Here is a 24,292-nt window from a genome sequence, read left to right as displayed (position 1 = left end):
TTCAACATCAAAACAGAGACAGGGACTGTACATTTGGCCTGGTGAGTAATATGAGCACACACCATAAACAGAATATAAGTTTCAGGAGTAATACATTGTCTTTTAAATGATATCTGCTTCAGACCTAGTAACACTGTTGCGATGGCGTGTAAGCCTACAGACTGCATCTCTCCTCAGATTGTTCTGAATGTAGCTGATTTTGGACACAGCAGTTACGTAGATGGAGAATGTGTCGCAATCAAGGCAGGAGGGGCCTGTGCTATTCTGGGTTAAGGAAGTCTCATTTTAAGGCTCCAAGATAATGACAGATCTTAGTCATTTCCCATGGGAGATAAAATCTAGTTATCCTTTGGATTGCCCAGCCAGTGGAAATGTGTGAATGCATTGGATTGAATATCAGCCACTTGATCTTGCAGACACCCACTCTGAAGGCCAACATGATACAGTTTGATGGGCTTAGAGAATCACAAGGTAAAATCATGGAATGTGTTGCGTGCCAACTCTGTTTCCATTTCCACAACGAGTGAAATGTTGATGAGTTCAGTGTCGTTTTAAAGGAATTTTATCTGGTAGAGAACTGAATGACAATAGGATAAAAAAACAACATAAAAACCTTGTGTTTTTCTGTTTTGTGTGCGGCGTTCTGTCTATAGCTATTGGGAAACAGAGATCAATGGTTAAGCTAATATTTTTAAAACCTGCTGCTAGCTTATTCTCATCTCCACCTGTATCACAAATCTATCTCTCTGCTCATCCCCACTCCTTACACACTCCCAGCCAAATGCATTTGGACAAAAAGAACTAAACACAAAGGGGGCAAGTTCTCAGAACAAACATTTTTCTACCAGGAAAACATGCTAACAAGTGCATAGGAACATTACTCAGGCCTTGTGATGGTCACAGAGAAGAGGAACTGGAGAGGAAACATTGGGAGGATAGGAATCGTTTCTCTTATGTAAGCCTTGCTGGAAAAGACCATTAAGGAAAATGGTTTTGCTCCCGGAGCATAATGTATTGGTTTACCATTTCAGTTTGAGCCTGGACGTGCTTGTCCTTCCACACCACAAGGCCCATTAACCTGATGTGTAGGGGAGGGCTGTGGGCTATGATCTACAAGAAAAGAATGCCTGAAAGCTTTCACGTGTCCACGACATATTGTGCTGCAGACTACTTTTCTATTTTGTTACATCCACAAAAGATACAGCTTTTCACACTGTATTCAAAAAGTAAGCTTTGGACAACCAGCTAGACAAGAATCAGACAAAAATTGTCACAATACACTGGAAAACCATTCCATACCAAGAGACTCTTGTTTTCAGGGTGTATTTTTCCAGCAGCATAATGAAATTGCAAAAGTGCAGCCTTGCAAACCCATACAGAGAAGTCTTGGAGCAAAGCCACGTCTATTAATTGGGATTGGTTGACACCGGAGGCTTTGGATCAGTGGGATATTTGGCTTTTGATTATTTCTTTTTTGGATTCAACTGATAACCAGACCAAGGTTAAAAAGAGAACTTTACATAAACATTGGTTTGCTCTGGTCTCTGAAAGGGCAGCATGGCTGGTGCAGATGGTGAGGATACATTCATGAAGAACAGTGCGGATACAGACGTTGCTCGGCTCCGTAAAAATAACTTCTGAGATGGGGAAATATTGATTTGAGTCCCTTGTCATGACCCAGTCTACTTCCAGCATCCAAACTCCAGCGGCTTTGAACTTCCATCCCCAGCTCATATCTTCCTACTATCTTCCCCAATAATACATGAGACATCCTGAGCAAAGCTGTCTCACTCCAGAGGAGCATTAATGAAATCTACATCTCTGTCTGAGAGGGTATGAAAAAATAATGGTGGAACTGAAATTATTACTCTTCACAGTGCCCTAGGATTTAATACATTTTTAATCAAGGTGATCTGGCTGGGTGGATTACCACTGTGATTTTAGATGCTCTCTTAATAAAAGCTTCTCATGCTGGGACTGAGAAGACTCTGCTTTTTATTATAATATTTGCATGAGACATGGCGAGAGGGAAAAGGTGTTGGGAATCTAGGTTAATCTGCCAGTTGGTTTTGTGGTTTTGAAACAGGAGTGTTTGCTGATTGAATTGCAGTGGATTAAAATTCAGATTTCACCTAAAAATCCAAATGCAAAAAACACAAATAGGAAGTTGCTCCGCACACCTAATACACAATGAATGATTGCAAGGTGGCTGCTCTACAGGTCACAGTCCTAATATGTTACATGGTTACACACTGAATCAGCAGGAGTTTGAGGATTGGGAAAGGGGGAAGGGTGTGGTTTCAGTCTAAGCCAATTTAACAATGAGCTCAGACTAAGTGGCCCCGGCCAGCCTTGGGGAGATCCATCTGAGAAAGATTAACTCCAGGATTTAATGAGCGTAATGATCAAAGCCACGACCACCTGTGCTGTGGCAGGGCCGACTAGAAAGGCAACTGTACCCAACGATAATGTAGGGAAAGGATCAGGTCTAGAAAGGACTGAATCTGGATACATGGCTATATTGGTGAATACATAGAGTAAGGAAACATACGAAAATATGCTCATATACGCTTTAAATGTACTGTATGTTTGTGTTTTGTTAAATAAATGCACAAAATAGACTGCTCCAGTACAAGCCTCTATCACAGCACCCTGAGAAAAAAGAAAACTACCTAAAACAGAAATAAACATAAACAGTAATATATTCCAGTATGATGGAAAGGCATAGTAGCATTTCATTAGTGAAAGATATCGGTCAAAGGGTCAAACCAGCCTTATGCTGAATATTAAAACAGCCAGAGCACTAGTGGTAGGCTGATCATGGTGACATATTAACTGAGCTGATATTTGCTTTTGAAGCGTTTTCTTCTTTCTTTTTTTTTTTTTTTTGGTCTAATTTAACTGTCCTCCTCGCTTACATGGGATTTCTGTTTGCAGAAATTTAAAATGCATAACGTGTCAGTGTATCAAGACTTCAAACAAGAGGTAATGTGTTTCTCCCTAACCTTTCATTCTTGTTCCTGGCAGCATTGTGGAGAAGGTTATTATTTGGCACTTCATTAAAAGGCGAGGCAGCCCGTCAGTAGTGGAGCAGACTGCCCCTGCCAGTTAACAGTCGTGTAGAGCAGCTGCACAGGGCAGCAGTGTGGTGAGAAGGCTGGGGATTGGGGACAGGATTGGGATTGGGATTTGGGGTCAAAGGACTCATCCAAGGTGGGACATGTTACAGTAACCTTGAGCGTGTCAGTAAACCCCCCCAAGGTGTTAATGAGTTCAGAAACACCAAAATAGCTTTGGATTAAAGATCTCCTAAATGAAGGAATTATTCTGTCACTTAAATAGATTGTTTTGACAATATGTGCTCTCTTTTCAGTCCAACTTTACTTTGCATGTGGACGTACTGTCATTAGGAGGTACAAAGCACCATTAATAATGATTTTTAAGCAATGGATATTATGTCTTTTCAATGTCTTGCTCTTTCATTTTAAAACACCGTTAATTCCTTTTTTTCGCAGCAGACATCCAGAGTATCATAAGTGAACTTAAAATTGGCTATTGTCAACTATTAAAACCGACGCTGCCATTCCACATAATCAGCGTCCTCTCCCGTTAGTAAAGCCGTTAAGTAGCTACACAGCAATGAAAATCAGCGGCTGCAGTAACCTTGGATCTGAAAGATGGGAATACCACACCGTGGAGAAGCGACAGATGCTTTAAGACTCAGATTGTTTTTTGACCGGGCTCCCTCTCCACCACATGTCATGCAAAGTGTGTGAGACACTCAGGGAGATCGCAATGATTGGGCTCTATTAAGCAAATGATAGGGAAAAAAAAAAAAAATAAAGTAAAAAACACTTTGGAGAAGACAGAGATAGATAAGTAGCGAGGGAGTGAGAGTAAGAGAAAGAGAGAGACAGAGAAATAGAGTCTGATAGCTCGGGCTCCATACCCCACCCACCCCCCTTCCCTGCCCCCAATTCCTCTCAGAGCTGAGGGTGAGCGGCTTGTCCTGATTTTTTTTGTGGACAGAGTTGCTTGAAGAACCAGCAGGTGCTATGGACATCACTCTTCAGGCTGGGCAAGCGTAGGCCCTTCGTTGCAAGGCCCCCCAAGGCAAAGGAAGAGCATAGAAATCAGAACCTGGGGGAGGGCGCTCAAAGCAGTGCCTGCAAAACAAGAAAATAACAGAAAAATGCCATCAGCAGGTGGTTTTTTTTTGTACCCTAAAAATCATTTCATGAGTCTTTCAGACATTTCAATTTCCTCTCCAGTACAGAAGGCCCACAGGGAGTTTTACCCTGTTATCCTATGTTATCCTGCACCAACTAGAAACAGTGAAGATCCCGGACATGTTTCAACCAGATTTCATGGTCTTTGATAAAAAAAGAGCGTCAGGGAGTAAGAAAAATAACATATATCTCTGCGTAGAAAACACAAGCAAAACATTGTGCTACACTCGGGGCACTGGATCGTTCCTTAACAATGAGGAAATCTTTTATCTTCCTCACTTTTTATCTTCTGCTGTTCTGTTCAAGATTTCAGACGAGTAGTGCAGTAAGCTTTGTTGCATAACAACAAGGTTCTTTCATTGATAAGAGTGCTCTTGTTTCAAGATGGCATTTTTCTGTGGTCATGTAATGCCCTGAGACCTGATGTTCCATATATCTAATCTCCATTGCGTTGTTGTTTGTTGCCCTCCTTTGTGTTTTTCAGTCCACGGTATGATCTCAGTGCAACAACCCCCTTGAAGTCACTCCACATCACAGACTGAGTGTATGGGAAGAGATGCAGACCTACATTGTTTTGATGAAAGACTCATTCACTGAGCTTACTCACACTAAGGTCTCAAGGGTTTTTTATAAATTGCCTGCGGCTTTAAATCTGTAATATCCTGTCGTCTTTTAGACTGTCACTGGCAGGGCTTAGATCCAAGAGCCGTAATAGCACGTTTGGATCTGAGTCGACTCAGATGCTTAAAGAGGATGACCGGGGTCGCCATCCTTCTTCTCTGACTCGCTCACATCTGGAATGTGTAATGATGAAAAGTCAAAACTTTTCCTCAGGTGTCTTGGGGAATAAAAGATGAGCTGCGTTTGACGCTGAAATGGGGAGATGTTGCTAAATAGCGTAGAGTTGGTGGACGGACATTGTCAAGTCAATCATTGCTCTTAATCTCTACTTTAACAGAAATGAAGTTCAGGCCAATCATGACGTATCCACGTACAGTCTGCCTGACTCTGAGGCTCACCAGCCCTCAGCTTGATGTCTCCACTGAACCATAGCTTTGATCAAACAAAATGCATCTCCAGCTGCTTCCAGAGGTTTTTTTCCCATCATCAGCTTAAACCTGGAGAAGAAAGCAGGAGGAAGAACAGAGCCTTTCAAGGCTGTTTGAAGGCTTTTGGATGGATTGATGCTAGATAAGAAGTAGGGCCTGTCTACACGTATACAGATAATTTTGAAAAAAATGGATCTATTCCTCATTTGAAAGACTCCCGTTCACACAACCTTCATTTTACAAAATATCTCTGTCCACACCAGAAAGCTAAAACGACTCCAGACGTTCGACCGGCCAGTAGGTGGTGAAAAGGCAACGTTAATGGTACGTCGAATACCAAAGTTAAAGCTAAAGTTATGCATTTTAAAACAGAAATATATTAGTGTGGATGTAAGCTTTAAAATAGTGCTTACAAAACAACAACCCATCAACAAGCCATTATTGTTTCTGGCTCATGCTCATCACACAAAGCAACAATGGACATGAACAAATTTAAGAGATTATTTCATAATTATCTCAATATGTCTTCATTTCACATTTCCATGTGGATGCAAAGTAACCAGAGTTTGGAAAAAGCTGCTTCTTCGTGTGTGGACAAAAGACAAAAACGTTGGGAAGATCTGTTTTAAAGAGTATATATATGCGTCAAGACGGGGGGGGGGGGGGTACTTTGGGTAAATATACTGAGACATGATGAACAAACTGGAACTGAACTGTACAGAATTTTAACTCCTTGGATAATTTACTTGGTGAAGGCTGGAAGTATTATCACAAAAATGCTGTTAACAGACAGCCTGATTCCCACTGAGGTCAGGTTGGGGTAAATTGGCTTGGTATGTGAAGAAACCCTTGAACAAGGTGAACTGTGAACTTAGCAAGAATGAGAGGAGCCAGAGTGGGCAGTGAACAAAAAAGGAAATCTTCAGCGTGTTGTGGTTTAAGAGGTGTTTGTGGAGACAGCATTGTGACTCACTGAGCCGTTCGCTTTTACAGAGCTTCACAACTTCCTGAGGCTCTCTGTATTTTGCAGCCAGCATTGTGACACTGAACACTGAGCGCTCTGACCGCTCAACTCGCAAAGAGGATTCTCACATTTTATTGGCAGACCGAGGAAAGTTGGAGGACCCATGTTGTCCTTCAAGTGCAGACTGCCCTGGCTTGGTCCTTACTCATTGTTATCACCTTTGTGCTGAAGCTCTACAATCCCGTATTGAAAGCAGGAGTGAGTTCAAAAGAAGTCTAACCTTTTAAAAAAATACAAAAAACATAATGATCGAAAAATTCGCTACAGGTTGTAAAACCTCTGCGGCTGCTTCGGAGAAAAAGCTTCCAAACTTCTATAGCTTTGATCCTTTTTCCTTAAAAACTGATTAACCATGCCTTGACACTCTCTGGCTGCAGCCTCCTCTCACCATGGCTTTAATTTATGGCGACCCTCTGCAGGTCAGCGTTGTATGGTCGGCACCTCCTGCAGGGATATTGTGTCTTGTCGAGTTGCCCTGTCTTTCACAGCGTCTGGGACAGACATGTGAATGGGTCCTGTAGTTCTCGATGCAGGGACATAATTGTACTGCTGTTGCCTTCAATTGTGAGAGATTTACTAACATTAGCGCATGGAGAGTTTTAATCTGTATATACTGTACATTTGATCATCTTGTTTAATTAGTTGTTGTATGTTTTAGTTTCTCAGTGAAGCTTGATCTGTTCTATAGAAATAAAGAGAGTTTGTTTTGGTTCAGAAAAGAAAATCAAACTGTGAAAAGGTGATAAGTAAAATATTATCTCAGATTTTGGATGAAAGGGTTTTCACACAAAGACTTGTTTCGCTTGACACCAATTTAAACATTCCTTGTAGAGGAAAAGTGGTGCTATAAGGAAACCCAACTCCAGAAAGTATTATCTTTGGAAAAATGGGTTTAATTGATTTAATCAGCTGGAGAGAAAAGATTTACACAAGCTGAATTGACTCAAAGGTTATGTTTCTCAGTATAACTGTCTCCCATATGAGGAAATAAATGACGTAGCATTAAAAACAGCCTCTGTCATACTACGGAGGCATGTAAGCTGGTAGGATAAAGTCCAATAATCTGGTAAGACATGCCCTTATTTTCAGTGCCAACAATAACATCCTTGTGTCGGAGTCTGACCGCGGAGTTTCCAGCGTTCCTGGAAGAGTTTGAGTTTCCCATTCGTCATCGAAAACACCCAAACTGATTCTGCCAACAAAGTATTTTAGAACGCAACATCTTAGAAATTCCTCTATGAAATTGTTTCCTCGCTAGTCAGCAGATAGGATTTAATATAACTGGAAGTGCTTTTGCTCATATTCTCTGGAGAAACAAGTAGCTCTGACTTGACAGAATGTTGGCCTGATATATGCAGCAATGAAGAAAATCCACTTTTACTGTGTGACACTGGACTTTTCATCACAGGTTCTATTGGGCAAACAAAACCTAACAAGCGTCATTTGACCCGTGACCGCTATAAACTCACCTTGCTCTAGAACGGCATGGGCCCCTTGTGGGAAAGACGTGGCCGTGGGCGTCTCCTCTTCCAGCCGGCTGGTCTGTGGGTCTGACCGCCCCTTGCAGGGTTTTGCTGGACCATTTTTCTCATTGTAGCCGCCTCTTCCAGCTCTCTGCCATGCTCCGTGGAGGCCATGGGACCTGGAGGACACAAATAGAGGAGAGACCAATTAGATGACCTCCCCAGAAAATAGTATTTCACAGCCTCGTCTCACTCAGAGTATCACATTTTGATTATCAGCTGAGTCCATCAGTGCCGACGGAAAATGCGTAGCAAAATCCAAAGAGGGATCACAGTGGTAATGGATGAGGAAACAAGAGACATGTATAGATAAGTGTGTGTGAGAGTGTGTGTGTGGGCCTCTGTAAGCCCACCCAGCATTGTAGTTCATCAAGTCAGTGTGGTGGAACCGAAGCACAGCAGATACACGAGAAACTCAAACCCTCGTGTCTCATGTCTTTGTCACTCTCCCTCAAGATTACAAACACCGCACAGCACCAGAGCTGGTGGATTCGCATCCTGTCGCAGTGTTTGATCCAAGATTAGAGATGAGTATAATAGCGCCGTGTCTGTGTGAGAATGTGCGCCAGTGTCTTAGGTGTGTGTGACTACATGTGTGTTGGAGAGCGATCCCAGATGTTCTCAGTCATCTCTCAATAAGTGTGGCCTGATCCCCTTAAGCCCCTCTTTTCCAAATGGTTTGGTCCACCTTAAGTGTCTCTATGACCTTTAAACCTATCGCAAACCGAAAGACCTGTTTTGCAGTGATATCTTTACTTGTAACGGGATATTTAACGTGGGTGATCTTTCACACTACATCCAGTTATTTTGTCCAATAAAATTTAAGGAAAGCAGAGCAGAACTTTTTATATGGGCATGTTAAAGTGTTTAAATATCTCAGTGACATGTCATGTATGTATTATTTATACAGGGATGCATTTTTACAATGAAATAGGCATAAACTGGGGATGTGCACCTAATCAGGTTTCATTTTAAATTACAATTTTGGCCTTCAATAATTATAAAACAACTATTTTCTTATTAGTCTTGTGATATAAATGTAGCACAACTTTTTCCTTTACAGCAGTGTGCTTTTGCCCATTTTCACTGAGTTACTGACTTACTAGCCCCAACATAAACCCTCATTAATAAGTATGTAGGTTAATAGCGTGTAGATGTGATTTAAGTGGCACTCCAGTGATTTAGCAGTCTGCAAAATTTAGACGCCTCACAGAAAAAGATTCAAACAATCAAAATTTTGGAAACAGGGATTGAGATATCCTGACTTTAAGTCCATAACATGGCTCAAACTAAAAAAAACACTGAATCCTACATTTCCCATAATGCAACTCCACCCCCTTAATAACCGATTGTTCCGAACACCACTCCTGTAGTTTGTAAGTCTCAAGACTTCTTTAGAGCCAAACACCCTTTTCTCAAAAGAAACTACAAATCCCGACTGGGTATTTCCCATTCAAAAAGCTGATCGACATCACTCACACAGGGTCATGACATTCCTGTCTCTTTTCCTCGGAGACACTGGCACCATTTTTAGAATTCCCAAGAGAACGACCTTCCTCTGGTTTACGAGGGCCGGGGTGAGGACACAGCTTAAGATTAGTCAGCCAGGCCACTGCAGAGGTTTAAAAAACCAAAGAGTATACTGAGGACAGCAGTTGAGCAGCTTACAAAAGCTGTGATGATGCAAGGTCCTCTGGTTACTTAAGATTATTTTCATCAGTTAGTGTATGGGGCTACAGGCTGTCATATGAACAAAGCACAGTGTTAAAAACCGTCTGTGAAACGTGTCTACTGCATTTAAAACTCTCAGACTTCTCTAATAGCTGAGATCAACTTGTTTGAATGAAGGGCAGCTTTTCTCAAGAGCAGAATTCAAAAACACCATTAGGAGGAAGGCAGACTCTGCAGCCGCTCTTAATTATTGACCTTCAGCTGTGGTATATTGAAGACCTTTTAAAAAGAGCAACTCTCCACAGAAAAAGAGGAAAATAGAAGTGTTTCTGGCCTTCAGGTTGAAATAATGGTGTACTGCACGACTGAGCTAGACAGCTTGCTGAATGTTTTCAATGTATATCCCTGAAATGCCAGACATCTCAAGTTCCACATCCACACTAATCTTCTTCCGCAAGCACATTACACACTATATTTGTGGGTGAACAGTGGACTAATTCATTTGCAGCAGGGAAAGTCTCTGTTGCATATTTCCGCATCTAAAGCCCATCTTTGCCCCTAGGAGCACTAATCTGCGCGTTATCCTTTTGTTATTGTTCCAGATACACTGTGAATGAGGGACGTTGACACATTCTGAAGGCTTTCAGCTCATTTCTTTCAAATCCGGGGGGTTGAATGTGAAAACACTCTGTGTTTGAGTGTTTTGCGTGGGGCCCTGCTTCTTCCCATCCCTGAAACACTGTCAGCATTTAGACATTGAACACACAGAAACACAAAGCTTCGCTATTTAAAGTAATAATCTCAAAGACTTCCCTTTAAATACATGTCTGTTAAATCAGTATTGCTGAATGAGGTAAGACAATGGTGACTGAGCCTATGACCTACTGATGGAAGCCTTTCCATTTGCAGTATTATGAACTGGGTAACACTGGAAACTTTCTCAGAAAGAATCAAAAGCAGCATACAGTTTGTTATGCAGTTGCAACAGACTTGCACTTCAACTCACTAGTGCATGGAACAGCGTGCTGCTACTATGGCCAAACAGGAAAGAAGAGAACAACAAAAGATCCATGACTACAGACGATGAAACTTCAAAAACAAGTGCAATCCTCGCTTTTTGCCATAGGTGCCAATGAGAACAAAACGGAGATCTTCACGATTTTAACTTTAAGATGTCAAATGCCCAAAACAAACCAATTGGTACGCCGCTTCATATGACAAGACTGAAGGCAGGACTTGTTTTAGCTGTTTCAAAAGATCACAATTAAAGGTGGAAGAAATAGTCCGACATTCATACAGGATTTAAAGTGCACCCTTTCAATCCAGACCTCCTTGAAAACAATCAGTATGCTGCACTCAATTGACCCTTCGCTAAAGCCCCATCCCTTTGTTGTTAGCCACTGCTGTTCCTAGTTAGCAAAAGTCTGTGGTTTGCCAGGGGAGCTGCAGCATGGAGCACTGTTCATCATACAATCATGAAAAAGCAAAAGCAGCATGTGTATACAATAAGTACACCTTCAGTAGTTAGCGTAGTACAGTATATAATCACTAGTTAATGATGTGCGGTATTCTGCTGGTTGCTCCATGTTAACACATATCTCTTTCTAACCTATCCAGGTAAAAGAGTATAACTGTATACCTGCTGCTTGAAAATCTATAAAACCCGCCTGGAGGTAAAGAAAATGTGTATGAGAGTCTATGGAGCAGATCCTTATAGTTGTCAGACTCCGTTTGGAGTTGGCTGTTGATAGGCTATGATCAGCCAGTTTGCATTTGAGGGGCAGGACTGAGCAAAGGACTAGCTGTACTATAAAAAGTGGAAGAAGTAATTAGGTGTAAAAGAAAAAAATAACTCGAAAGAGAAGTTAAGAACCTGCCAACTTTCTCACTTCCACACACTCGACAGACTGCATGAGGTGAGCGTGATTGTGAATTGTCAGTTTCAGAAAGTTACATAACCTGTCATATTCTGCAAACCCTGGAAAGGGTGGATGGTGGGGGGGTTTGAGACACTGTTTGACCATTCAACAAGCACTCTGGTTAAAGCATACTGACACCTTAAATGTCTCACAGTGATACCTGCAGTAACTACAGTGCTACACAACGCCCAACTGCAGCTGATGTTTGATTGAAGGGTAGTTTAAGAGCTGCTGCAATCACCTGTGTGGAGTCACACTCGCTATACACACCCACATACACACACTCACACACACACACACACACACACACACTGCAATGCAACACGGTAAAGTAATTGTACCTCGGCTCACACAACTCATCTGCTGTTCCTCTCACAGGGTGGCTCAGGCTGTCATAACCCAGGTCCATAATGAGACAATTTAGATGTCTCTTGCCATAGCAAGCTGTCAGCCGCTGTTCGGCACTGGGGTTTGAAGGGAGAACATCTCGTGATTCTCCTGACAAATCTCAACCCATCCAATCTGGCTACAGGATAGAAAAGTGTAATGAAAGCTGCTAAAAATAACACAGTGATAACACTGGCAGTATAGATTAACTCTTGCAGCCTGTCGGGAAAGCATCTCCCTGTGACAGATATGATGTACAGCAACAGCTTAGCTTTGTAGCTCTGCAGAGGAACTCATATAGATTAAATGTGGCAGCATCTGTTGAATCTGGAGAAGACCTTTTGATTGTTTCCATGGCATGTTTATTATAGGTTAATGCATATTTCATCTCTATAAACAAAGATATCTCTGCTATCTTACTGCTCTGAAATTGGATCCTGTCTCTATAGTGTCCCATTTGATCTTTTCCCATGCGAGATTCTCATGTTTATGTTCAGCTGGTAAAACATTAACATGGCAGGATAACATACGTCTGACAATAATAAGAGTCTTATCTCTACCTCTGATGACCTTGGAGCCCTGGCTTTGCCCTCTTTTCCATCAAATCTCAACACTTCTTCCCCCACTCTGTAATTCCCTAATTAAAGTTTAATAAAGAGGGAATTTCAGGAATGCCTGGTTATTGCTACTATTGCTGCTGCTGCCTCCTTGAAAAGGAGAAGAGTATGAGAGTGTAGAATTGGTCACGCAGAGAGGAGAGTAGTTGACAGTGTCACAGACTGGCCGGTGTCCAGATTAATGATGAATAGCTGCTTGGCTGCTCCCTGATTCCCCGCCCTAGTTTCAGCACCACCTCCTAAGGTGATATCTGTTATGTTGTGTTTTACAAATGGCTGGCTCTCCGTCTTATTAAGGCCCAGTGGAAAGTGGAATGCTGACAGCTTATCCCTGTTGATGCTGCAAAGAGTCCATCAGTGCAGCCTGGAAGGATATACGTCTTCCAGCACTTGTCCATCCAGTCAGAGAAGAGAAATGGCCGTCCTCTGGTTTAATGCCAAGTTCATCAACTGCCCTCATGGCTGGCAAGAGCAAACTGTATATCACAGCACTGTGTGTCAATGCAGGAACACAGACAGCATGGCAAATGGGCCAGAGCTGCTTATTAATAGTTGTAAAGCTGATTTGTGTGTATCGGCTGCCAAAAACGGCCACATAACAAATGTCTGCACTTGTAAATGCAGCCACAGTGTAATGGTTTTTCTGCCACTATGACATAAAAGATTAAACTTTACCAACCTTGTGAGATTTAACTGCAGCAACAAGTTAGCAGAGTGCTGTGGTTTAGAAAACTGTTGCATCAAATGTAAACATGCACAGTGAGGCATGGCTGCCAAAATTTAATCCTTGCTGTGTTTAATTTTCTCTGTGTCACCGCAAATTGATTTTGCTGTCCCCTTGAATCTTATCTGTTTGTTTACTCGTCTTGCTCATCACTCACAGTCACACTGATTATGAATCAATTGCGTGCAATCTCATTGATCCATTTTCTCGGTTGGCTGAGCGTCACAAAAACATTTCATCTCTCTTCTGTTTCTTTACTGTCCCCCGCATCACTTATCTGACACCTGTGTGTCATAAATCTTGCTCATTGCAGTTTGTACAGATGTATCTTGTTGTGTACACAAATAGCTTGGAGGATGGGAAACTGAACTGAAAGGACAGGAGTTTACTCCATGTTCCCACATTGTGATTTGACTTCGCATTTTAGCATAAAAAACTTAATAAATTATTGAACCTGGATAATCAGTTTCTTTCACAGTTGACTGAGATGTTTTTAAAGCACGCTTGCTCCACCACTTTGGTCCAAACTAAAACATTTCAACAGCTATTGCATGGATCGACATAACATTTTTTACACAGATTCATGTTCCCCAGAGGATGAATCATACTGACCACTGACCTTTCCACTAGCATCACCATGGTTGACTTTTGTTGTGAATACACTTCGTATGACAAATCTTTTAATTGGTTATTTCTAAGGATTTTGGTGATTACTTAACATTTCATCTAGTGCCATCATCAGGAGAAAAGTTTAATTAGTCCAATACTTTCATCAACTGTACTTTGTGCTCAGTGCTAGTTAGCAAATGTTAGCATGCTATATGAGGATTATAATCATGATTAACATAAAACCTGTTAAACAGCTCAATGTTAGAATCTTTTGAGCATGTTGTGGTTAGCATTTATCTCAAAACATGGCTTTAACTTTTTAACTGCCTATTAGCACAATGATCTGACTAAATCTGACAACTAATTAAAGCTTGCCCTCTTGACACTGTTTCATGTCATATTCACTCAAACACTAAACTAAGTATTAAGGCATTCCATAACAACATTTTTCAGTGTAATGGTGGATTTAGTTTCTATTTAAAAAATAAACCAAAGGCTTGCACAGGATTATAAAAACAACAGCATGATTTGCGTCTATATGGGAGGTGGTTGTTTCTTGTTATGTGTGTGTAATTCTTTTGGGTAACAGAGCAATGTTTGTGTTCGTGTGAGAGAGTAGGAATAAATACCCTGGTGTGTGTAGCCATGGTTATTACCATGACGTTGGAGGAGCAGGCCTGCTGTCTCCATCGTGTGCCTCCCTCCTTCATTCACTAAAAGTAGCTTTAGCTAATGAATCCCTCTATAGCATGCCATTACCGCAGACATACTAACCCACACAGCCAGACAGAGACATGTCATGGGCAGAGATGCTTCCCACTGCATAAGCACATTAGGGGATCAGGATTATTTAGCTATGGATGAGATGTGTTAATTGTGCCAGATACAAGCCAAACATTCTTTTAACCTAGAATAAGCGCCAGTGCTGCTACAGCATCGTACTGGGGATTTGCTCGCTGCCTGATAGCCTCCCCACACATTTATCCTGCACATATGGAATGGTGCCTAACTAAGGAGGCCGTCCCTTGTTGTTCAGCTTTCACAATCCAACATTTAGTGTCGGAAATGGTGCTTATCGCATGCCTACCAGTAAGTCTGGGCCTTGGCAGAAACTGGTACCAATTGCTTGCCGACTTTCAGACCACGTTACCATGGCAGCCACCATGAAAGGCGCTCAGTTTGGAGCAAAAAGAATGACATTGTCAGCTGAAATCGACCAGGTTCTCAATTTACAGATTTCACTGCACACAGTCTGAATCCCTCTGACTGGCTGTGATGTTTCTAACCTCCTCTGTCGGCCACCACACTTGGCCTCTGAGTGTTCCTCTCAGGGGATGGGGGGGGGGGGGGGGGGGGGGGGGGGGTTTGTTTTGGTCGTGAGCACTTTCTTTTATTTCTGTCGGGGGCTGTTTGATATGCAGCATTGTTGTGCTGGTGATAATGCTAGGCTTGTGGCTGAGTTGAAGGCTGGCTTTGTCTACACAAACTCCAGTGAGGAAACCAAAGTGCATGAAAAGTTGCTCCCCATTACTGCAGCTTTTAAACTTAACCCCTTGTCCACCTTGCTCTGAAAACAACCCCCCCCCCCCCACTCTCACTGAACATATTAAAAACAAACTGTGCAGCCCTGTAGTTTCTGGCATTCTGCAGATGTCCCTTTGACTCAGCCAGCTGCCTGTGAAGTGTGGTGCTATATATGCTTCTGAATTAGAGAGTGTATGAAATGATGAGGTGTGAGACTGCGTACTCTGCTATGATCAGAGCGCTGTGAGTTCAAAGGGCCGGCAGCAGCATAGAGGCAGTTAATAAAGCCACTGACTCCCCTCACCACTTGACTGCCTGTTGGTTTATTCACAATCCCACTCAAGTTGAAGGGGTGAATTTGTGGCTACAAGGTTACTGCAGGTTGGAGACTATAATGAACATGAGCAGGCTGACAAGCAAACATAAAAAAAAAAACTCTGAGGGGAGATTTCTTTTCACAACTTTCATTCAGAGAAGTGTTAAAACTGAGGGCAGGAGCAGGAGAGATGCTGGTGTGGCTGTTTCCGTTCAGCAGGCTAAATCTTTCAGGTACAGTAAGCAGGTAAGGCTACCAACCGTTGCCCTAATCTCCAGAGATTGCATGTCAAGGGCAAAGGGATCCTCCAACCATCCGTTTCCATGGGCACGCTAATCAGATGTGAAACACAGCCCCCTCCCTCTCCTGTGTCATCACCCCCCCCCCCCCCCCCCCTCACATGCTGTGAACTTGCGTGCCTTCTCCCATTTTTAATGTGGGAGAAAGAGAGACACAGAAAGAGGGAGAGAAACGTCACTGTGCAGGGTTCACTGCAGCTTTTAATGCCTGAGGGGACCATCGTCTCTCCCTATAGCATATACTGTACTATTAAAGGAAACAGCAGCAACATTGCATCAGACTGTGTTACCTCTCAAACAACCAAAAGAATACAGTATCACACTTCACACTTAATTGAATTAACAAAAAAAAAAGATTTGAGATATTGATATGTATCACTACAGTATATGAATAATATGATAATTCACTTATAAAGTAACAAACTTGATGTTTGATGCATTAAGCTGTGTTCTCTTTTCATGCATTGTAAACAACAATCTTCAAACATGTCAAACTAATCCTCAGAAACTAATTTTCACAGTTTGCAATGACATTTTCTTTGGAATTAATAATTTTGGCAGCTAAAATTATACCGCAAAACGACTACATCAACACAATACCTCTGAATATAAAAGTGGTTTTGTTGCCAATCCGTGGCTTGTTAGCACAAACAACAATACTGTAGCCTGGAGATAGAAAATGTCTCCAATAATTAGGGTTGCACAATTAATTGAATATTAATCGTGATTACTTTTTTTTCTTTTACACTTGACTACAATGTTGATATTTAAAATGCGTGTTATATTAAGCGTTTTAACAGCCAGCCACCAGGGGGTGATGGACATGTTTTGGCTTTATTTTTAGCATTCTCTCAACTTTCCCGAATGTTGCAGCTGCAGTCCAGAGTAGAAGAGTAATATACAACAGAGAGCAGACACTCAAACAAAATTCAGATGTCAGGAGCACAAGACGAAGAGCCTGTTCCTCAAAACTGACCAACATCTGTTGTTTGGAAGTAGAGAAGTATGTGTTAAGGCAAGTGATGTTTAGCAAACCATGCACATGGAAAACATGAGACCTGTGTCTGCTCTGCAAAGCAACACAACTAACTTGTTTAACCAGAAAAGGCACCACAAACTGCAGTGATACTAATCCCCATTCTTGTCCATTGTCAACTCCAAAACAATAACACTGTACATCACATACTGTATCCGTTTTATTTGATTTTTGTTTCAATTTTGGTACAATTGTGTTCATATTTTGCCTCTCTGAGATGCACTCTGGATAAGGACCAGTAAATAGCACAACATTGAAGTGAAAGCAATGCTTTGTTTATTTCAGCCTATATTCGTACAGCTCTACTAATAATATAGACACACATTGAATTTGGTTAAGTTATATTTATTATTAGTAGTGTGATTTGTTTAAATTGGCAGTAATTCTTGCTATGTGGATGTTACACTTGTTTTGCTTTAACTTGTAGCAGTTTAGATTGTGTCGAATGAAAAGTGTCTGAATTTTATTTTTAATATACTGAGCATATGGCATGGGGGAAAGAAGCCCCTTTGACTAAAGGTTATATGCAGTGAAACGTAGTAAGCACTTCTGTCACACATATTTAGTGAAGAAATAAAATTCATGAGGATTTTTACTGACAGGTTCAGCGACTCTGCTGCAGGCGATCTAAAGTTTAGTGTTTATTGGCCCTCTGCGCTAACATGGTTTTCATCAGCTTTTAGGAGGAACTGATTGCCTGATGTGGATTCATGTTTATGAAATCTGTATATTGTTTTGCTCTTCTGTTTTTAAAAACATCTGTTCCTGTTCAAGGGGCCCTGAGAGCAGGGTGGCCTCTCCTGAACAGTGAAAGAGACAGAGGGACACAGCGAGGGGCCCTGTCCTGATCCAGGAAACCGTCTGTGGGGAGATCCACACTATTAGTCAGTGGCAGATCACTTGGTTGACCAACATTCAAGTGTAGACCTGTATGTGTGAAATAGTCTCCCAGGGAAAGTAACATTTGTGATCAAAGATGGAGCGATTGTGATGAATAATGCATGATTTCATAAATGAATGATTTCTGTGTTGTCACAGAAGGGCCTCAGTTCAGTGGAAGATGGAAGAGATCTTACATTTCCAGGCATTTCAATTAAAGGCGAGAACATAAGGTGCATGACAGTTTGAAACCACATGAGGTGCACCACAACATCCTTTAATTCTCTGAGAATAAAGTGACGTGCACATCCTGTTGCCTGAGGCTTGGAGTTTAGGCAGATCCCAGTGGGGGCATCACTAAATGAACCCAGAATCTACTGAGTCCCTCTACGCCATCCAAAGCCCCAATCCACACTGCTATCTTCACAGCAATGAAATCCCTCGTATGACTGAGAACTGCCTAACAACAGCCAGCTGTGCGGAGCTTTTAGCCATGCATTATATGAAATCTCTCTGATCCATGATGGTGCCTATAGAGCTTTGACGTTAATGGTGACAATACCCTAAACCATATTTATTTGATTCTCTAGCTCACTTCTACTCCTATGTAACGTTTCAGCTGGTGGGAGTATAAATTGCTACCAAAAATGAACTCTCTAAAGCAATACACAGAAATCATATTTTTATATTCTGGGTTCCTACAAATTGAGCATGAAAATAATTAAAACACCTGCATTCCTAAAGACCGCAATATTTATTCTGTGGCCTGGCAGCCCGTTAATAAAAATGTCCACTCAGATCTCGATCAGGAATCTGATCTGCCGGGACTACCACTATAAATGTAACACTTAATGTTCAAAAAGAGAGTCATAAATCACTTTAACATTGGTCACTGGTGGAAAACAGAGCAGTTTTTGAAAATATCTGGCTCTAATTAAGTTGTAAGGAGCGCCCCGGGCCTGAGGATAAGGTCTGGTGATCACATGAGGTCTGGTTAACACAGGACCCCTCGCCCCCACCGACCCCTTTGCCAAAACCTCCAGGTTGTGGCCTCAAACTCAAAGGGGGGTCTGGACTCCTACAGCCATGTATGCATAAGGAATCACAATGTGGTCAGAATTTAATTTCCAAGTAATTTAGCATAGTTAGCTGAACAGAATTTTTCTTTGCAGCCAATAAATGTCATTATTCCACAAGTGAATGAATAAAGACGTACTACCAGCTGTGAGTTTTTAGATTTAGCCATGACTTCCTCCTTCTTGGAAAGCTTACACAACCTCTCAGCTCCCAGATAGCCTCTCTTCCTGTCCGCCCTTTTATTTTTTTGTCCCTTGGCCCGTCTTTTTACTCCCTCTTTTTTTCCCCTTCACTGCATTCGCTCTCAAGGGAAGATCTAAGTGAGTAGATTTATTCATTCAAAGGGTTCTGAATTACATTACAGCAGCCCAGCAGTCACATATGCCAAAGTCTTCAACAGCTGAGGTCTCTGGGGAGTGTTAGCCCAAAGGTTAGCCTTATATCCCTACCAAATGAGTTATGATTCTTCACTAAATCTCTTCCTCATCTCCCACCCACTCCAGAGCAATTGTGAGTGCCATTCACCAAGCTCATGTATGTTGATATTATACAGATGGGAAGGGGGTTATCACAATTTTTTTTTAAATCCACTCATTGAAACATATGTACAGCTACACATAGTTGAACCCCATATGGATAAAATCTTCTCTCGCTGAAAGTTTAAGCATTAGCTCACGCTAGGCGCTAAGTTAGCTGCAGTATAATCACAAAATATCACAGCCTGAAGTGAAGTTTTGGACACTTAACAAGTGTTTACAAAATTTAAAAGTTTAAAGGTTTTATCATTTCAAAATAAAATAATTATTTTCAGAATAAAATAGGCTTGCTATGGAACGTACAGTGCTCTCTACTGTTTGTCACCCTCCTCTTTACGTAGCTCTAAATGTTGTTTAGCAGGTGGCATATTTTACGGAGATGAGCACGATCAATCAATCCATTCCTTCACAGTAAGTCTACCTAAAAGTTACCTGTTAACCTTAAATGTTTCTGTTTTGTAGCAGGTTTTAGCTTGCTTTCTTTGTTACTTTGTGTCGGTAGTCTTACTGTTTTTTTCTCAAACACGAAGTGATAATTGTGTAAAGGAATTAGATTATAGTTATTATACCATTGGCGAAAAAACAAACAAACATATTGTTTAAATAAAGCTATCTATTTTTTAAATAATGTTATATGTTATAAATCAGAGTAGTTAATCACATTGATCGCTTAACACTGGAAAATCACCGACTATTTCAACTTGGGCGCATTCAAACATTATTCCAAGATGGCTACCACCACTTCTAACTTTTGCTGTTTTTAGTTGTTCACAAACCAGATACAACTAGACAATAACAAATTATATTTATCTCCTTTTAGATTTTTTTCTGCAGTTGGTTGACAGTTCTGAGGTTCTTTTAAGCGATTAGGAGATTATTGCTGGCAGAATTTCATGATGTAATTCACCTTGGCTTTACAATATGATACATAAATGGCATAATATATCCAGAAATATGAAATGCTTAGCTATTATATATTGTCAAACACCCACCATTAAGCCTAGTTAGCATGGATATGAACTATGTGGATCATAACAACAGTGCTCTCATTTTTACTATTTAAGAGGCAAAACAAGGCAACAAGAGGATAACAAACCCCTCTTTACTCGCATCTCAAACACAACTCGTGGAGTGTTTAGTGTGTGTGTGTGTGTGTGTGTGTGTGTGTGTGTGTTGTCTGCAGCAGATAAACTACACTGATGCTGCAGGCTGCTGGCTCTATTTCCTCGTAATGCTGCATGAAGAGGAAATCCAGGTTCCTCATGAAATGGATTTCATTTGACCCTCTCTCCGTGTGTGTGTGTGTGTGTGTGTGTGTGTGTGTGTGTGTGTCTGTGTGTGACATAAACCCAGCTGGTGCTCACAAGCTCCTGTGCCTCAAAAAAAAAGAAAGGCTCTGTGATTCTCCATAATCCTGTAATAACCTTTCCACAGCTCCCCCTTTGACACAAATGTTTGCCCACTGTTATTATGTTATGCCTGGACATCTGGAAAAGTTTAGCTGCTTTTGTTCTCTACGACCGCCATAATCAGGTCCACGGGCACAAACACCTTCTTTACATTAGAAAACCAGGGATTATGATTTAAAGCTTCCTGGTTACGGTCAGTTTACATCGATACATGTTGTTAACGAAACAATCACACCTAGCTAGGCGACACTTCATTCCACTTGGTGCTTTAATGAGAGGCTGCATGTAGTGTAACCCTCCTTTTTTGGCTGTACTTTGACCCGTAACACATAGCATGTGATGGAGGCAGGCCACAGTACAGTATGCATGCATGATGGTGCCACAGAGCAGCCAGCCCCAACAATACATCAAAGTTTAATACGGAATAATAGCACTGCTGACAGCTCTCATAAAATCGAGACGATTTCTCTGCCAGATAATGGCTCTGATCTGGGCCTCGTGCCCCGTTCACACTCACAACTGGCTCACCTGTTCAACCCAAGCCTCACAATTACACCTTCTGTGCATGTGCGTGTGTGTGTCTAAGCCAGCTGCTTTTGTTTTTATTCTGTGCATCCCAAGGTGCGGATTGGCGGGATGTTTCCATGATGGAGAAAAATAAAGCTTTGATATCTTTTAAGAGGCCGTGACAGACACGAGAATGTTTTCAGACTGTTTATATACCGGTCTTAAGAGTTACACAGGCAGGAAGAGTGATTGGCCTCAGGATGAATTATGGATACCACATGTCTAAAGCTGGAGCCCGCTCTTGAGCCAGAGTGCTTTTCAAGGATGGGTAATTGAAGTGCGCTGCTAAAGGATGCTAATATTACATAGAGAAGGCCACAGCAGCTCTTTTAGTGTACTGAATGAACATTGTAAGTAGCATTAGGTTGTTGAGTTGTATTGCCTGTTGCATTAGGACTTCTTGCTGATATGCAAATACATCCATAAATACAATCATAAACACTTCCCCACCCTATAGCAGTCAGACTCAGTCCTATATTCATTGCTTCCTGCAAGTGCACGCACACATGCTGTCTCACTCTCTGTGCATCTTCTCTCTTGTTTCTCAGACACACATGTCCACACACAGATGCCTGAGAGAGAGAGAGAGAGAGAGGGAGAGAGAGAGAGAGAGAGAGAGAGAGAGAGAGAAAGCCCACTGAACTGGAAAAGCGTTTGTCTCAAGATGAAAGGCTTCACACCCACTGCCTACATGCAGAGCCTCTTCCGACACCTTCCCGCGACAGCGCATACTGTAGCAGAGGCTTGTGCTACGCAGACACACTCCAGCTAGCATCCCTCCCCACACCCATCAACGCCGCAACACACTTGCATCCCCTCCTCTCTTTCACTCCCTTTCTCTCTCTTTCCTCTATGTCAATGGAGCTCTGATACTACAGTAGCAGCCGGGGAACAGAGAGGCACATAAGCGGCATGACTTGAACAACGTTGAGAAGGATAAGCTCCCATGAAAGCCCGAGGCACAGCAGCCTTGTTTTCCCCGTCGCTGGTGTAGCACGGTGGGCTCTCAGGCGTGGAACATGCTTAGCCACACGCAGGGCGTGAAAAACGACACTGACCATGATGCTAGATAATTGCTTCCCATTTACTCATGTGCTGAGAGACTCAGACAAAAATAGCATGTCGCTGTAACAAATATGCTGGGAAGCATGGGAACTGTGAGTGCTGTGGCGGTGGATCGATACACAGAGTGGACAGCATCTAGCAAGCAGAAAGTCTACAACCACAGTCTATACAGCACCTAGCAACATATAGCCTGTACAGCATTGTACAATATATATTCCTAGGCCGGCATCTTGCAAGATGTAGTGTCTACAGCATCTTATAGTGATGCTACATCTTATATTCGCTTTGTCTTAAGCAGCATCTTGCACACAAATATAAACACTGTGTGGCTGTGTGTCTTCCCAGCCACTGTAGTTGGTGGGTAGGTGATAATCCCAAGAATGCTCCAGACGTTTACACAGGCCTAACTGTTGTTTTTTCACGCCACAATGTTACCTGCATCACATCTGCAGACTGCCCATTGGTCTCCAAACTAAACCCGCCAGCCACATTTCTTAGAACCCTTTTACTCCCACGAGCCTTCAGAGAGAATATGCCCTGCCCCTGTGTAATTGTCCCAAGTCAATGTTTTTGTTCCAAATATTAGACATTTTAGAGCCACACTGGAACTGATATCTAGTCCAACAATGGCTCCAGAGACACAGCAGCACTTTACGGAAATTTACTGTGACAAGGCATCAAGACAGAGCCCCTTAGGAGACGATCCATGCATCTGGGATCTGTGTTCCCCTCATCAATGCGTACAACAATTACAGTCCTCATTATCATCACCACAGGAGGCACGCACGCATATATAGGTGCTGTGTTGCCCTGCTGCACAATCACAGTCATGTAATAATCATATAGCACTTGGGTCAGATGGAATACATCAAGCCATAAATTAATTTCCACCTCTACAGAACATGTGCCATGCATATCTTACATTTCATAACAGCCACAACAGTCACCCATACATCCAGCGATCTCTATCACTCAGGCATAGCTCCACACATGAATGTCCATCAACAAAAACCTCTTCATATTTCATCTCCAAGTCTTACAAGCTTACATCAAGGTGAGGCAGGGAGGAAAATGATCAATATTAGCTAGAAAGCACATTCAAGTTTACCATAAAAGCCATGGCAGTACAATAGCAGACAGTATAACCACTGCAGTGCAGTACTGTATACAGCCAGGTGCTGATATTCCTGCCTTTTAGAGCCCACACAAGGCTAACCATGCTGGGTAACTGATCAACTATAGATGCCTGCACGAGCACAAGGCAAACAGAGAGAGAAATAGAAAGCAGAGGGAGACGACCGGCGACGAGGCTGGCCGCTCCTGTACTCACCAGCACTGGCAGAACACAGCAGAGACACCAAGAGCACAATCACCAGCGTCAGGATCTTCACATTCATTTCTGCACTCCCCTCTGGCTCTCCGCTAGTCACTCGCTGATATACTGTAGTGGTGTGTGTGTGTGTGTGTGTGTATGTGTGTGTGTGTGTGTGTGTATGTGTGTGTGTGTGTGAGTGTGAGTGTGTGTGTGTGTGTGTGTGTGGATGGGAGGGGGAGAGAGAGCAGCTGAGCGAGCAAGAAAGAGAGAGAGACTGTTTGCTGTTTGCTCCCCTGTGTGTGTGTGTATGTGTGTGTGTGTGAGAGAGAGAGAAGTGAGTGTGTCAATTTGTGGGAATATGTGTGTGGTGGCTCCCTGACTGTGCCTGTGTATTTGTCTAAATGCGTATTTGTATATCAGTGTGTGACAGCGCCACTCCAAGACTGAAGGCACGTCTTTATCTGAGCTCTCCCACGGAGGTGTGTGTGTGTGTTTCTTCTTTTCTTCTGTCAAAAAA

The 24,292-nt window shown here is 42.1% G+C and overlaps 1 protein-coding gene across 1 annotated transcript; it reads right to left on the bottom strand.

Annotated features, from left to right (window-relative positions):
- apln (apelin) lies at positions 1 to 24,292 on the bottom strand. The gene is made up of 3 exons (XM_059346316.1): positions 23,791 to 24,292; positions 7,772 to 7,944; positions 1 to 4,166 (listed from the first exon to the last, which is right to left on the bottom strand). Exons 1-2 carry the CDS (start codon positions 23,855 to 23,857, stop codon positions 7,778 to 7,780), a joined length of 234 nt encoding a protein of 77 aa, XP_059202299.1. The 5' UTR covers positions 23,858 to 24,292; the 3' UTR covers positions 1 to 4,166; positions 7,772 to 7,777.

This window comes from Centropristis striata, chromosome 12 (genome assembly GCF_030273125.1).
Source record: "Centropristis striata isolate RG_2023a ecotype Rhode Island chromosome 12, C.striata_1.0, whole genome shotgun sequence".
NCBI lineage: Eukaryota > Metazoa > Chordata > Actinopteri > Perciformes > Serranidae > Centropristis > Centropristis striata.
The sequence above is the reverse complement of the archived record's forward strand: the minus strand, read 5'-3'. Positions and strand labels throughout refer to the sequence as shown.